General features: G+C 38.8%; 1 protein-coding gene across 3 annotated transcripts in view; it reads right to left on the bottom strand.

The window, feature by feature from the left end:
* Nucleotides 1-16262, bottom strand: part of LOC124789953 (uncharacterized Golgi apparatus membrane protein-like protein CG5021) — a 72606-nt gene that overhangs the window by 39765 nt on the left and 16579 nt on the right. Inside the window, exons 4-5 of one of the 3 annotated variants that reach the window (XM_047257483.1) lie at nucleotides 7621-7700; nucleotides 2288-2413 (exon numbers count right to left, since the gene is read on the bottom strand). In XM_047257483.1, coding sequence (XP_047113439.1) covers nucleotides 2288-2413; nucleotides 7621-7700 — 206 coding nt within the window. The remainder of the gene's footprint in view (nucleotides 1-2287; nucleotides 2414-7620; nucleotides 7701-16262) is intronic. The other 2 variants (XM_047257484.1, XM_047257485.1) reach the window with 2 other exon arrangements.

Below are 16262 nucleotides of genomic sequence, written 5' to 3'. Positions count from 1 at the left end.
CCACATACAATGCGGCATAGTGGTTGCAACTATGTTGGCAGATCATTTGGCTATTTTCACAGGTGGCCCTGTCACTGACGGAGTAGGAGATACCAATGACACGAATGAAGTAGGTGGTAGTGAGATGACGTATGAGAGGTCTCACATCTAGGTCTATTGCAGGGATATAAGTCATGACGCCCAAGGTTGGGAACAGGGGTAGAGTAGGGATGGACAACAATATTGCACAGGTTGGGATGGTGATGGAATACCACTTTGAGAGGGATGGTGATGATATTTTCCATTCTGGACATGGTGAGAGAGAATCACGGCTGGTTTAGCATCCAAGTGACACGAGCCGCCACTTGACAGGCCAGGCTGGGAGGGGCACCTAAGTCCAGCACAGCCACCCAATGCTGCACCTAGTAACCTTATCCTGTAGCCGCCACATAGCTGCATGCTCCCATCGACAGCACTAGCTTCTTTTCCCATTCCTAACCTGCATTCCCTCTCCCTCTATCAACCCCCCACCTCTTAATTACCCCCATTACCCACTCCAGCTAAGACTGCTGTTCATGTCAGGCACTGCACTGGGGCCTTCACTCCCAGAGATAGTGGCCATGTGCATATGAGTTGCTCTAATGTGAATATATGAATTTTCTACTTCTGGCGGACTTTGTCCAATTGGTGAATTTTTTCTAGCATTCTTTTTTGTTATGCCTGCCCACAACTCAACACCTCCTCTATATGGTGAGCAGTAATTTGTAATTTCTATATTGCTGATGTACCTACAGATTTAAAAAAAAAAATAATAATACGCCAGGTATTCCAGAATTATGCTTACATGTCACAGCTTTCTCACTCTACTCCAACAAGCCGGGACGCTACAGTTGTAATACCCAGTGGCAACTGTCTCCTGGTACTAAGTTACCTGTTTACCAAGTTTATTTGGAATTGCTCCATGTTCTGTGCATTTCTTATTCAGTGAGTGAAGAGAAACTAACAGTTACACAGCTAACTATTTTTGTTTCTACTTTTAAATCTGTGTCAGAAGCACTCCGAATTTCACCTCCTGAAGATAAGTACTGGTCTCTTGGACCATGATTTTCATGATGTGCGAGCCACCTATTGCTCAAAAACAGGACTGGTTTCAGATGGGAATTATGCATGAACATCTTGCTATCTGCCATTGTCAGATGCTGGTTTCCATTGTCAATTTCTAGAATTACTTTAAAATAAGCAGTAGCGAACTTAAGAGCCTCTGTTGCAACTGATAGAGCCATTTTGTGCTTGCATGTGCTTGCATTGTTGCCCATTTCAAGTGTACCTGTTAGGTTTTGCAGTTGTAAATCTGCTACGTTTGATAAGTGAGCAAGAATTTTCAGAAGCTCAAGATGAAGAATTAATGATTCTGCATCAGAGGGAACAATATGAGAGTGAGAACAATCTCAAGAAGATCAATATTCAGGTAAGATGCCATCTGCTACAATTTTTCATCACTAATATTGCTGTCTGAATCTCATCCTTTTTACAGGTGAATTTTATGATAATGCAGATCCAATACAGGTTTCCAAGCTTTGTTCGCATAAAGACTAGACAATTTATTGGCAAAACAAGCAGCAAAGAAACAAGGTGGTATTGCCCTGATTGCAACATACCTCTCTGTATCCCAGAATGCTACAGACTTTTCCGTATAAAATCCAATTAAACATGAATTTTTTTAGAGGATGATTATACTTTCATCATTATTGTAAAACATGTAAACTATTAAAGAAGTGAAACAAATATGAAATATAAACACACTGACTCTTATACATTTTTTGCATGTATTACTCTTTAAAATGTACCAAACACAAATGTGTCGGTAACATTTTAAATAATGGCAAAAATATCTGATTTTTTGGGAACAAAATTTTTCTATGTACCTGGACCTCAGGGAGTTAAAAGAGAGGACACAACTAAGCAACAGAAAATTTGAAAACTAAAACAATATTATATGTTTTTCCACTGTTATGAAATGCATTTTCTGCTGAGGGGAAAAGGGAGAATCTGAACCGCAAATCAAGTTTCAGACCCTCTCCTAGTGAGTATTTGCATCACAGCAACATAATTTGTTCATGTCCTTCAATCATGTTAGTGGCATGTTATGTTAACATTTGGCAAAAATAACAAAACTGGTCATTAGAACTTATACAGCTCAGCACTAGAGAAAAAAATTACTGCTTATTTTCCAATATGGATAGAGGACATGATACATTAGAAGATAAGAATGGAATAAATTAACTTTTAAAAGTAGTAGTTAACATACCAACCACTTAAAGGAAAAGCCAAACAACGCAACCAGGAACAAGATGCTCCACAACAGCGGACACAGAATTAAGGCCAGCCAAAATATCTGTGCTTCTGTTGCATTAACTTTATTCTGTAGATTCCCCTGGGAAAAGGGTTCACATGTAAATTTCAATCCACAATACCTGGATTATATTCACATTATAACATGTACATGATATCTTTTTCACTTCTATAATGCTAACTGTAATGGCATTATATACAATGTCACTTTAAAACTACCTTACTGAGAGGTTCTTATGGTATCAACAGAGACTGATAGAGGTAGGCTGATAAGAGACTGAAAGTATCTGGTTAATCCGTATGCTTACTTTTAAGATATTACAAGAAAGCAAACAAATGCACTGAAACAGAGATTCTTTGTCCAAGCATAATTCTGCTGCAAGGTTTATTTCTTCACAATATTAGGCTCTATGTGATTCTTGAACAGTCTTAATTTACAATCTTGAAAGAATTAATTTGCAGTATTGGAAACAAGTGAAGACAGGTTACTCATTACTGGTCTAGTTTTGAGAGACGTAACTGGCCATAGTGGCTCATACCACTCACAAAATCATTGTAACTATGTCCATCCAAGAGATATCACACAGAAAATTGAAAACCTGCATTCACTGTACTTCAAGTGCTCATGAACTGTATGAGGAACACTGAATTGGTGGGAGAGAATAGGACTAACCTAGAGGAAAACCCAAAGTACAACAGCAAATTTTTGCAACAAGGTATATAACTGTATTGATAGCTTTGAGGGGCAAAATCAATGGATCATCAGTCCTTTCACTCTGGCTGTACCAAACCAATAAAATTCTTCTAAAAGGAACAACATGGTCAGTAAAATTAACTTTCAGTACATTCACCTGGAAAAAAAAGTAGACAAAGGGAAGTATAAAAGCAGCTATAAAAGAAGTAACAGCTGAAGGGCCGTGGTAAAACACTGGTAATACAGTCAGCTCAATAAAATGATATGAGGAAGTGAGGCTACATCTTTGAATTAAAACAATGAGGAAGATATAAGCATAACTGAATTAAAAGGTTACAGTGTCAGGCCAATCCACTATACAAGGGCAGCCTAAGGTTGAAAATGTGGTGAGAGACAGCTAACAACCCGACCTGGTGCCCTGAAAGACAATATTATATGAACTTCTGGTAAGATTATAGAAGCAGAGGTCTCAGTTAATTAACTGTCAGAACTGTATAATTTGCCTCAGCCTAGTCACACTTGTTGGAATTCTCAGTCTAGGATTACTTCCATTCTGACAATGCTTAACTATCTTTCGGGTTTCTCTAACAGGGCAGCAATAGTCAATGCCTCAACAGGGCTGAAAAGAGCTCATTCCATTTGCTGTCAGGCCCCTTCACCTGGTATGTAGAATCCAATTTCTCCTCTGCTAGTTTATGTCTGAAGGCATTAACATTAGAGTTTATTTCTGCAGAGGAACCTTTGATATTTTTGGCACAGCTGAATTTATCTATTGCCTGACAAAAGTGGACAGAGTAATGAAAATCTAAGCTACTATAAATTACATTATCTACAATATTTCTGCTGATTATAGCATAATCTTTACTGGTGCAGCATGTGTGTGTTAGTCTGGTATCTTACTATATTTACAAGATTATATGACCTTAATACACCAGTGAGCTTCAAATTTGCTATACTATCAGAATTTGCAACTTTGTTGAAGGCATCACATTTACAATGAAGTGGCAAAAATCATGGGACACCACCTAATATCGTGTAAGAGCTACTTTCACTAAGTGCAGTGCAGCATTTCGACATGGCATGGACTCCACAAATTGTTGGAATACCCCCACAAAATTCATGAGCTGTCCTGCCTCTACAGCCACCCATAACTGCGAAAGTGTTGCTGGTGGAGGATTTTGTGCATGAACTGACCTCTCAATTACGTCAAATGTCGTGTGATCTGGGTAGCCAAATCATTCGCTGGAATTGTCCAGAATATTCTTGAATCCAATCGTGAACATTTGTGGACCAGTGACATGGCACATTGTCATGCACTAAAATTCCATCATTTTTTGGGAACTTGAAGTCCATGAATGGCTGCAGATGGTCTCCAAGTAGCTGAACATAACCATTTCCAGTCAATGATTGGTTCAGTTGGCCCAGAGGCCCAAGTCCATTCCATGTAAACACAGCCCACCACCTTTACGAAGCCACCACCAGCTTGCACAGTGTGTTGTTGACAACTTTGGTCCATGGCCTCATGGTGTCTGTTCCACACACTAACCTTACTATCAGCTCTTACCAAACTGAAATGTAGAGTCATCTGAAAAGTCCACGATTTTGCAATGTCTGCAGTCCAAACAATATGATCATGAGCCCGGGAGAGGTGCTACAGGCAATGTTGTGCTGTTAGCAAAAGCACTTGCATCAACTGTCTGTTGCCATAGCCCATTAATGCCAAATTTCAACACACTGTCCTAATGGATATGTTTGTCATACATCCCACATTGATCTCTGTGGTTCTTTCACGCAGTGTTACTTGTGTGTTAGCACTGACAACTCGGCACAAACGCCACTTCTCTCTGTCATTAAGTGAAGGCTGTCTGCCACTGCACTGTCAGAGGTGAGAGGTAATGCCTAAAACTTGCTATTCTCAGCACATATTTGACACTGTGGATATCGGAATACTGGATTCCAGAACAATTTGCGAAATGGAATGTCACATCTGTCTAGCTCCAACTACCATTCTGGTTCAAAGTCTATCGATTTCAGTCATGTGGCCGTAATCATGTTGGAAACCTCTTCACATGAATTACCTTAATACCAACGACAGCTTCACCAATGCGTTGCCCCTTTATGCCTTCTGTACATGATACTACTGCCATCTGTATATGTGCATATAGCTACTCCACGACTTTTGTCACCTCAGTGTATTTGCTAACAAGTAACCCTCTAAGGTATAATATACTATAAAGTCTTTCACGAGAACATACATGAATAATGTGAGCATATCAAAGCTGACCACAATATACTTCTTTCAAGATGTAGATGCTTAATTTAGATGATGACATTGGCAGTATGTTATGTGCACAATGGCCATCATGTAGAGTAAGTACACTGTTAAGATATTTTGTCACTCTAAATTGGCTATCACGTGGAGTTAATACTGAGTCATAGAATCATCACTGTAATCATCTTGTGTGTTTTTGGCTGGCCATAAAACATAGGCAGTCTAGGTTCTTGAGGAAGGTAATTCTTAACATTTTCTCATAGTGACAGTTACAGGAGTAGCTCCAATGTCTTCTGCATTATTCTTGAGACATGGCCAAGGGTAAATTTTTGGCTGGTGTCTTCCTCCAGCTTCAACTTCGCTTAATAGTCAGCTTGTTACAAAATTCCAGTGCATTGCCTTTGTCAGTTGGCAGGACACTGAAAGGATCACTGCTGAATGTGTGTAGGCTTTAATCTACGGCTTTGTCAAGTTAGGAGACAGTGGTTTGGATTTTGAAAGGATTCACAACTTGATTCACAGCAAATTTCATCAGCAGTCTCAATGGACATCTTGCAGGCTGCTTGTTCTACGCCATTTATTTTGCAGGAAAGGATGCTCCATGGTGATGGTATTTTGTTAAGTACATTCTTAAGTGCAAGATAAAACCAGCATCAATTTGATTTATCATCATGTCAATAATGTTGCACTCTGAAGATTTACGTAGGTGGTTGTGAAGGTCAATGGAACTTCCCCTTTTATTTACCTGTGGACCTATTTTGTGATGATATTTCTTGTTTTATTGTGACCATGTCACTCCAGTCTCAGTCTAAGGCAAAAGTTAATGTCAGTTGTGGATGGACAGTGAAGAGTTTATTGCCATCGCCATCCAGCTGTTTCCTTTCGTAATGTGTCCTTTCTAGTAAAAGGGGCAGTTGGCACAGTGCAACATTCTCCTGATCGTAGCAGTGTTGATATGATGGCTTAGCATGGCAAATCATGGAACTGTTTTCTGATCACAGTACCACAGATGTAAGGCAGGAAAAATTTCCCAGTTTGCCTTCTTAATAAGGTTTCTATATTTCCTTCCCTTAGAAGTACATGGTGATGTGACATTGTGGTGATATGACTGAATAAAATCTTGTCAGTCTTCCAGCTGCATCAAGTGATGAAACTCCCACGAGCTTTCAGTGAAGTGCTACGATCTGACTGCACACAGTATTAAATTCTGCTGACCATGCATAAAACAGAACTTCACCGGTTTGAGAATGAGGTATCACACTTCCTTATCCAGCAAAATTGGCTGCAGGTGAGTGTGCTTTGGGAAATGGACATAGAATTGCATTCAACAACACATCTAACATCTCAAGGATTAACAGCTTCTGGGATAGCATAATAAAATACACTGTAGAGATCAAAATACCTAATAACATTTTCAATGAAGACAGTGGCTTGCAGTTTTGTACTGAGTAGAAACCAGCCATCAAATGTTAATGCAGGCACAGTAAACAGAGGATGAAACCAACTTCTTACATGACAATGGACTGAGAATTAGTGATGCCACAGGTGATACCACGGCTATATAATGATGGAGAGAGCATTCACACAGAAGTCAGTTTCCACTTAAGGACCAAAGTTCTCTCAGCTGAATGTTTATGGATGTATAAGTAATTGACACTGCTGGAAGCCTGATAAGTTTATTCTTTTCTGAGGCTTGTATGTTAATTTGTACATACATTAGTATTTATTACTTGTTAATTTTATACCAAAGGCTCTTGGATTGAAGATGGTGCCAAGACACAGCTGGGACAAAATGAATTGTGTTGAAACAACCTGATGGCACAGCTATGGAACTCAATCAAGATCTTTTGTTCTATGTTCATTGTCTGGATATAACAGTCATCACATACGAGTTTTAAAATCAAATTAGCACTGAGGACCAACTGTGAAGGGCCTTTATCTTCTGAAGAACTAAATCAATGAAATAATGTTTCACTGGTTTTGGAACTGCTGACTGATCGATAATTAATGAATTATCAATAGTTGCTGGGAGCAGAAAAACGAAGAAAGAATAGGAATAGCAGTGCATTAAACAAAAATTTTAAAAATCTTAAAATGTAAAAGTAATCTGTACCATTTGGAAAGGTAATCAAGAAACTTTCAAGTTCTATCACATAAAATTAACAAATCAAGTTAGTTCTTAATTCTACACAGTGTTATGGTGAACAAAGGTTAAAAATAGCATTTTTTTTCTCCGTAGTGTCAAGCCAATGAAAATGTATCCTAAGTATTTTAAGAAGTTTGTAACGATGAATAACTAAGAGTGCTAATATTTGTAACACACCTTTCTTGCTTCAAAAACCCAGTGGGACTTCCCATCATCATCAACATAATTCCACCACCGAAGACCAACCATAAGTCTTCCTGTCAATGGAAAAAACATTGTTATACACATATGTAACACACTAAAGTATTGCATATTTTGTGGTACTTCTATATGAATGATATAATGGATAGAAAACTTAATACAAAACTTAATGATTCTTTTCATCAGCTTTTACTTCTTTCTATTAAGTAAAATATACACATCAAAAAAAGTTTTGTATCACCCTGTACCCAGAACTCCTGACGATAGACATTGACTGTGGACATTGTATCACAGATACAGTCCCTCTGTTCAGAGATGCCACTAAACCCATCCAAAGGTATAAACAATCATGAGCAGAGCCTATTAGACTGAAGGGGTCCGACTGCCAATCAGTTCCAGGCATTCCACCAGGAAGGAGGTACATGGCTCATGTTGTCTGTTGTTCAACCATGCTTAGACGGTCAATACCACAGTTTGATCGCATCCGCATTGTTACTTTGTGTCAGGAAGAGCTGTCAACAAGGGAAGTGTCCAGGCATCTTGGAGTGAACCAAATCGATGTTGTTCGGATGTGGAGGAGGTACAGAGACAAGAACTGTCGTAGACACGCCTCGCTCAGGCCACCTAAGAGCTACTACTGCAGTGGATGATCATTACCTACGGATTATGGCTCGGAGGAACCCTGACAACAACGGCATCATGTGGAATACTGCTTTTCGTGCAGCCACAGGATGTCATGTTATGACTCAAACTGTGGCAATAGGCTGCACGATAAGCAACTTCACTCCCGACGTCCACAGCGAGGTCCATCTTTGCAACGACACCATGCAGTTCGGTACAGATGGGCCCAACAACATGCCGAATGGACCACTCAGTATTGGCATCACGTTCCCTTCACCGATGAGTGTCGCATATGCCTTCAACCAGACAATTGTCGGAGACATGTTTGGAGGCAAGCCGGTCAGGCTGAATGCCTTAGACACACTGTCCAGTTAGTGCAGAAAGGTGGAGGTTCTCTGCTGTTTTGGGGTGGCATTATGTGGGGCCAACATATGCCACTGGTGGTCATGGAAGGCACCATGATGGCAGTACGATACATGAATGCCATCCTCCGACCAATAGTGCAACCATATTGGTAGCATATTGGTGAGGCACTCTTCCCATTGTGCACATCTTGTGAATGACTTCTTTCAGGATAGCAACATCATTAAACTAGAGTGGTCAGCATGTTCTCCAGATATGAACCCTATCGGACCTGCCTGGGATAGACTGAAAAGGGCTGTTTATGGACGACGTGACCCACCAACCACTCTGAGGGATCTACGCTGAATCACCGTTGAGGAGTGGGACAATCTGGATCACCAGTGCTTTGATGAACTTGTGGATAGTATGCCATGATGAATACAGGCATGCATCAATGCAAGAGGACGTGCTGCTGGGTATTACAGATACCGGTGTGCACAGCAATCTGGTCCACCACCTCTGAAGATCTCACTGTGTGGAGGTACAACATGCAATGTGTGGTTTCCATGAGCAATAAAAAGGGCAGAAATGATGTTCATGTTGATCTCTATTCCAATTTTTTGTACAGGTTCTGGAACCCTCGAAACTGAGGTGATGAAAAACTTTTTTTGATGTGTTTAGATACATAAGTGCACAATCATTCAGAACAGAGCTGGATGGATCAACCATTGTGAGATACCAAAATCACAATGAAGGTGGTGTTCAAACAACATTGAACATCTGAAGATAAACCTGTCTCCTTTTCAATAAGGTATTTATATTTTTATCTATGCAGTGAAAAAAGCTGCATTACTACAGCCCATTGGATACCTGTATTACAAAATGATAAGAGAGGAAAACGTGGGGTAAAGTAAATGTTGGCTGGATGTGAAAAGTTAACACATGGCCTCACTTTGCTTATTTCCACCAGTTCCTTAACACTGCAGGCAGTACTGTTATAGTGTTCCGATATATGCACTCAGCACTAAGTTCACGAGCCCAGTTATTCACATATTTTACAACAAATGTGGTTAAAATATTTAAAACTATATACTAAGCAGAATAATTCCCAATTACAGTTTTATCTGCTACATCCCAATACCTCCAACATTCACATTCATGAAGGAGCAAACAATATATAAAATTAACTCTATAGCATTTTATATACTCTTATTAAAACACATGTAAAAATGTATTTATTGAAATTCACCAAGTAATGTGAGTGGCTGATCACAAAAAACCAGGATGAATTAGCCTCCCGTTAAATCTTTTAAAATCTTCTACTTATTCACTTACATAGAAGGGGCAATGAAATAAAAACTGGACACCTGTCACACAGGACCGTGAGACGTTTCTATTCAAAAGTACTCACAGCATGCCTTACAATATATACCCCACTTTGAAACAATGATCAATTACTTTTTCATAGAACATGTTCAGCCCTTGACAGGTCCACAATTGCTCCCACTCTTGCATATCCTCATCTGACAAACTGACATCCACATATGCCTTTCTTTAGGTCGCCAAAAATTTTAACACACAGTAAAAGATTCAAACTGTACAGAGGATGTCACAGTGTTTCCCAACCAAATCACTGAAATGTAGCCTTCGACCAATTGATAGTGTGAGGGTGGATATTATTGGGTAACAGGATGATTATGTCTGACAGCATTCCTGGGCACTTTGGCTTTATAGTGCATGGCAGTTTCTGCCAAGTACCTTCAAAGCGCTATGCTTTCACTGTCTGTGCTCGAGGAACTTGACAAGCAGACAGACCCTACAGTTGAAGGAGTAGGTAATTATGACCTTACCGGAACTTGTCTGAACAGCTATGGCGTTTTTGATGGGGGAGATCTGAGCTATTCCCAGTGTTAGGTCTGCCATTTAAACTCAGGCTGTCTGAACACTGTCAGATAGAATCATCCTCCTATTGCATGATAATGCTCACCCCCACACAGTCAACTGGATAACATTATGCTTCAGCGATTTTATTGGGAAATACTGCAACATCCTCTGTCCAGCCCAGACCTTTCAACTGTGTGATTATAACATCTTTGGTGGCCTGAAGAAAGACATGCATGGACATCAGTTTCAGTCAGACGAAGTGCAAGAATGGGTGGTGTTGTGAATCTGTCAGTGACTGACCACATTCTACAGAACAAGGAATGACTGTCTCATCTCCAAGTGGGATAGATGTCTTAACACATGTGATGATTACTTCTGAAAGGAATCATTCCATGGTCCCATTGTGGCAGGTGTTCCATTTTCACCTGATTGCCCCTCAAAGGGAGAAAGACACATCAAAAAAATTTATGACACATATCACATTGAGATGGAACAGAATTAATTTTGGGAAAATGTGCGTCAAAGGCGAAATGTGTGTGATGAAGTACCTAATTCAGTAATAATTGAGAAGGGCAATTCCGTCTCTTTGTACACCTTGTATTTTACTTTCTTGTTTGTGTAATATTCATGTGTCAATTTTCACAAACAAGTTATTACACAGTGCAATTGTGTAAGTTTTTTGATGTGGTCACTGGTCCACCCCCTTCACTATACTTATGGCAACAAACTTGCTGTAACCTGAAAACCACTCATTAGTAGGTGGTAAATTTCGAGTATCACCTACATTTCTCTTGCTGCAATGTTAAAATTTGCTTCTTTTGGCAAAACAAAGCGGAGTTTTCACAATGTCACCTCGCCAACATCCTAATGCATTTGCAATTGTGGCATAACCCTGAAGCAGTGGTTTATTAAACGAGGAATTGAGGGCAAATCAAGTCACTATCTTATGGAAAAGTTAATCTCAGTGTAAAAATAAATGCATAATTTCTTCACTTATCTTGCTACAAAGCAATGCCAAGTAGCAATATATGGTATAATAAGGAAGAGGAAGAGAGAGAGAGAGAGAGAGAGAGAGAGAGAGAGAGAGAGAGAGAGAGAGAGAGAGAGAGAGAGAGGGCAGGGGGGGGGGGGGAGATTCCATTACTAAAACATTCCAGGGGGTGTCTTCAAAATTTGGACTTCTTAAAATGTTGTTTTAACACTTTTCTGAAAATTTAAAAGTGTGAATATGTTTCTTTCACATCACTTCAATCACAGTGCTATTGTACTGCATCTCAAAATTCGTGATTTTTTTTTCGTTTGCACCATTGTGTTATATCAAGCACTGGCAACACCTATTTTTCATTGCAATGCATTCCAATTTCATGCAATGTGTTACTTATATGCAGAATATCACAAAAACTGTGACCATGAACGAAATTATAGTCACTTCATCATGAAGCTGACATGTAAAGTTATAAATAATGTAAAAATATTTTTTTACTGAATAGTTTCTTTAAAATCATGTGAGAAAGATTGCAGGGTAGCCAACATGAGTGTGATGTTCTGCATAAGTAGCATGTCAGCCACCAGCTCGCTGAAAGCTCAAGGACTTCGTAAGTCTTGTTAGAGAAATCTACCCATGTGTATACCCACTGCAAAGCTCAATCACCAGTTCCCAGAGTTGCACGTAACAGTCTGAAGGTTGTGCCTCCACTAATGCCCAGGTAGGGACTGTAGATGTTCAAGAATCCTACCGGAATTATCCATGGCAAATCACTAAAATCTCTTGAGTGGCCAGTTTATGGAAGCCTCTCAGAAAATCTACTGTGTGGACAATTTATGGAAGCCTCTCATCAGACATCAGACTCAGATACCTGCCTAAATTTTTAAAATTTACCAATGTTCACAATTTTCAATAAACAATGGCCATAAAGGTAACTGGAATGATACAATGAACAAACACTGTTCTCTGGTGAAAACTTGGAAGAACAGTGCTATTTGTCCACTCCTACCAACTCACTATTGTTTGACAATACTATTCGTTGCCACATTAAACAAAGTCATACATAAAACTTATCACCTAATGCCACTATTTACTTGTTCAAATCTTTCTGAAAGATTATCAGGCACTCATTATATACAGCACTGCATGTTCACAAATAACCCAAAAGTTTGCAATGTTTTCAGTAGATGGTGGGCAATGAAATTGGTTCCAGTTTTCATCTAATGAACCCAGCATTATAATCTGTACTTAAGTTGTCTAACTAAATGCTGCCTTTTTTTCTCAAACACCATTTACCTCTTTAATTATTTTAAGACCCTCAATCTTCTCTTCATATGCCCACATCCAATGAAACTCTATTGTGCCAGGGTGCAACTGTCATTACATGTTACTGCACATTGACTGTAAAAAAACAGTGGGATGAATTTCTACTACAAAGGGTATTTTCTTGTTGTTTTGATTCTGGAGGTTCATAGCTTGCTGTGAAATGGATGTTTCTACAAGCAATGCTCTGTTAAGACATCTCTTAACTGGTTTTAAGAACCCTGCTACATATTACAGACACAGAATGATGAAACCACCTCACAACTACTTCTTTTTAATACATTATAGTAATAATAGCATTTAAAATACTTTATGCGTCCAATGTAAGAAAGCAGCTTTTAATTCTGATGTTCAGACCATGAGGACCATCATAGCTGACTGGGTGTTTTTACTGTCCAATAGTCCATTTGACTGCTAACACAGAGAAGTCCACAGCAGTGGGATCAATTTTCTTGAACAGTCAAGATGGTGATGTAGGTTAAGATCCGCGGTACCACACCCTACGGCCATTCACTCTGGTGGGCCCTCCTTTGTGAGTAATTGATGCAAAAAACTTTGCATGACACTCAAATAGTGGTAAAAAGAAGTATTTTGTAAACAGGTTGTGTAGTGTAATGAAGAATATCATGGGTTGAAATCACGACAGGTGCTTTAAATTTTTCAGTTTTAACTCTTTATTGAAATGACTAATCATTATTTTTATTCAATTAATTGGTTTAAATGTATGTTTTTATCTCTACTGATTTGTCACATCAATTTTATCATTGTTTGAACTTTTTTTAGCTGTTCTCAGTTTTTTCTTTATTCATTCTTTTTCGACTCAGAATGATTGTGAATGGGAATTTAATTATATTTACCTATCATAATACTGAAATATTTGAAAAGGCCAATTTATCAGTTAAAACATGAAAGACAAAATTAATTAAAATCACAAGAACAAAGATTTCAAGCAAAAAAAGAATGATAGGAAGAAAAATGAGGACAAATGGAGAAGTTGGTATGATGATTAAACTCATCATCATCCACCCAAACTGCTAAGGACAGAAACTTTAAATTTTGATGAGTAGATCTAGTATTGTAGGGCTTTTTTGAAAGTCTAACCCTATGGAGGAGTGGGGGGGGGGGGGGGGGCAGGGATAAGAGATGATTTTTTTTGAAAAATGTCACTATTAAGGCAATTTTGAAGCTAGTCCTACAAAAATTGGGTATTTGGTTTCTCAGTCAGAAATAAAGAAATAGGCTCCTATGTAAGCACACATTATGTTCTCCAGAGCAGTGCTTGCCACAAGAATAAAAACAGTGAGTAAGACCATCAAATTAATCTTACAATCGTAATATTCTTTCCACATACAATGCTCACTTTTTCATCTCTGTATTTTCCACAGATGTATGACCCCCATAATATTCCAAACTAAATTGTATCATCTGATGATGAAGCGCCAGGTGATTCGAAACCAGTCATGAATAAATAAAAATTGAAGAAAAGACAGCAATTGGTTGCAGTAGTTCCTGAAACCTTAAAGAAATGTGTGTTTCAGCATTTTTGGAAATTTAATCTCCGGGGGTGAAAAAGTGGGTGAAATCTTTTTTTGGAAAATATATCATTATTAAAGAACTACTGAAGTACTTTTAAAGCTACATCTCTGAACATTGGTATTTGACTTCTCGGTTAGAAGTAGAAAAAAATACATGTTTCAGTGTTTTTGGAAATTCAACCCCTAAGAGAGTGCAATAGGGATGAAAATTTTTAAGTCAATATTTTGTTACATTCAAAAATTTTAAAGCTAAGTTTTTTTAAAATTGGTATTTCATTTCTCAGTCAGATATAAAGAAATATTTGTTAGGGGATGAAAGTTGCTATGGAAATATGTCCTTAAGAACATGAAAGGCACGATTAACAAAAACTTTGGACTCTAGTTACCAGAAGCACTTTGTTGTCATTCGGACAAGATCATAGTTATATGGTCTTAATTAGTGTGAAAAGCTTAGAAAGTGCTGGAATTTGTGAACAATTTAAAAATTTGATGAAATAAAAGCAAAAAAATCTTTGCAGGTCATACAGTCTACACGAGGGAAGCAAAGGGCACTAAGCTGATTAACTGAATAAAAATAAGAAAAATAATTTTGATAAAGATTCAAAAACAATAAAAAATTAAAGTAGCTGACAAGACTTGAACTCTCAACCTTCTGCATGTGAAGGCCTCAACATATTCATTACACCATGCAACCTGTCAATATGTTCTACTTTTTTAATGCTACTGAGCATCACACAAAATTCTGAAATTTTTTTCATCAATCACTCACGAACGAGGACCCACCAGGCGGAATAGCTGCAGGATGTGGTACCTGGAATCTTAGCCCACATCACAGTGTAGATAGTTTCAAGTTGAACCCACTGCTGGGGACATCATCTTGTAAAAGGTGTTTTTATTTTTTTTGGGGGGGGGGGGGGGGGGGGAGAATTAGTGTCTGTCATCTCAGTCCCAAAAGCAGGTAGCATCATGCAGCACACTCAGCATGTCTATTTTTATAGAGGCTGTTCTGCTGTCATACCACAAGATGGTTGAATTCGCACCACAAGTGAAAAGCTTAACTTGTCTAATTCGCCCAAGGTATAATGCCACATGACATCCCCAAATATAATGCCATATAGCCACACAGCATTACAGATTGATTATAATGAACCATAGATTGGCTGAAATGGGGTGGCTTGCGCACTTCAATGCTGCAGACACCAGTACTGTAGATGCAGCCACAATGGAGGGATATCCAGAGAGGCCAAACTAACATGCAGCTTCAGAAGAAGTGCAGCAGGCTTTTGGGTTGTTGCAAGAACAACAGTCTCCACAAATGACTGATGTGGCCTTGTAACATTAGCAAAAATTGACTTTACTGTGCTGGTACTGCAAATAGCTGAAATCAAGGGGAAAAAACAGCAGCGATTCTACTCCCTTTAGAGCATTCAGCTCTACTGAATGGCTTAATGATGATGGGATCCTCTTGGGTATAATATTCTGGAGGTACAATAGTGCCCCCATCTGGAGAATAGATACGGGATACAACACCGTGAGAAGAACAGCCTAACTGGAAACAAGGCCCCTGGAGTGGATGACATTCTCTTAGCATTATTGGGACACTTGGGAGAGGCATCGATAACTTAACTATTCCACCTCATGAGAAAGAAAATTGATCACATTAAAAGTTTTCACTTAGAAGGAAAATCTTACATTTCTGGCTGTGGATATGAATATCTGTACCGATAATGTCACATACACACATCATTTGTTATTTCAACTTTCAGATACATCATAATTTACAAGGTCAAAACACATGTATAGCAACTTTTTTGACACGGGGTCTGGCTTCAGAGTTAACAAAGGTGTGAGCAGATGGAACAGATTCCCAAACATCTGAGTGGCTTGCAATCTTCTTAAGTACAAAGGCTGTTCAAAAAGTTTTGCAC

Source organism: Schistocerca piceifrons, chromosome 3 (genome assembly GCF_021461385.2).
Source record: "Schistocerca piceifrons isolate TAMUIC-IGC-003096 chromosome 3, iqSchPice1.1, whole genome shotgun sequence".
Taxonomy (NCBI): Eukaryota; Metazoa; Arthropoda; class Insecta; order Orthoptera; family Acrididae; genus Schistocerca; species Schistocerca piceifrons.
Note: the sequence above shows the minus strand (reverse complement) of the source record. Positions and strands in the feature narration are given on the sequence as shown.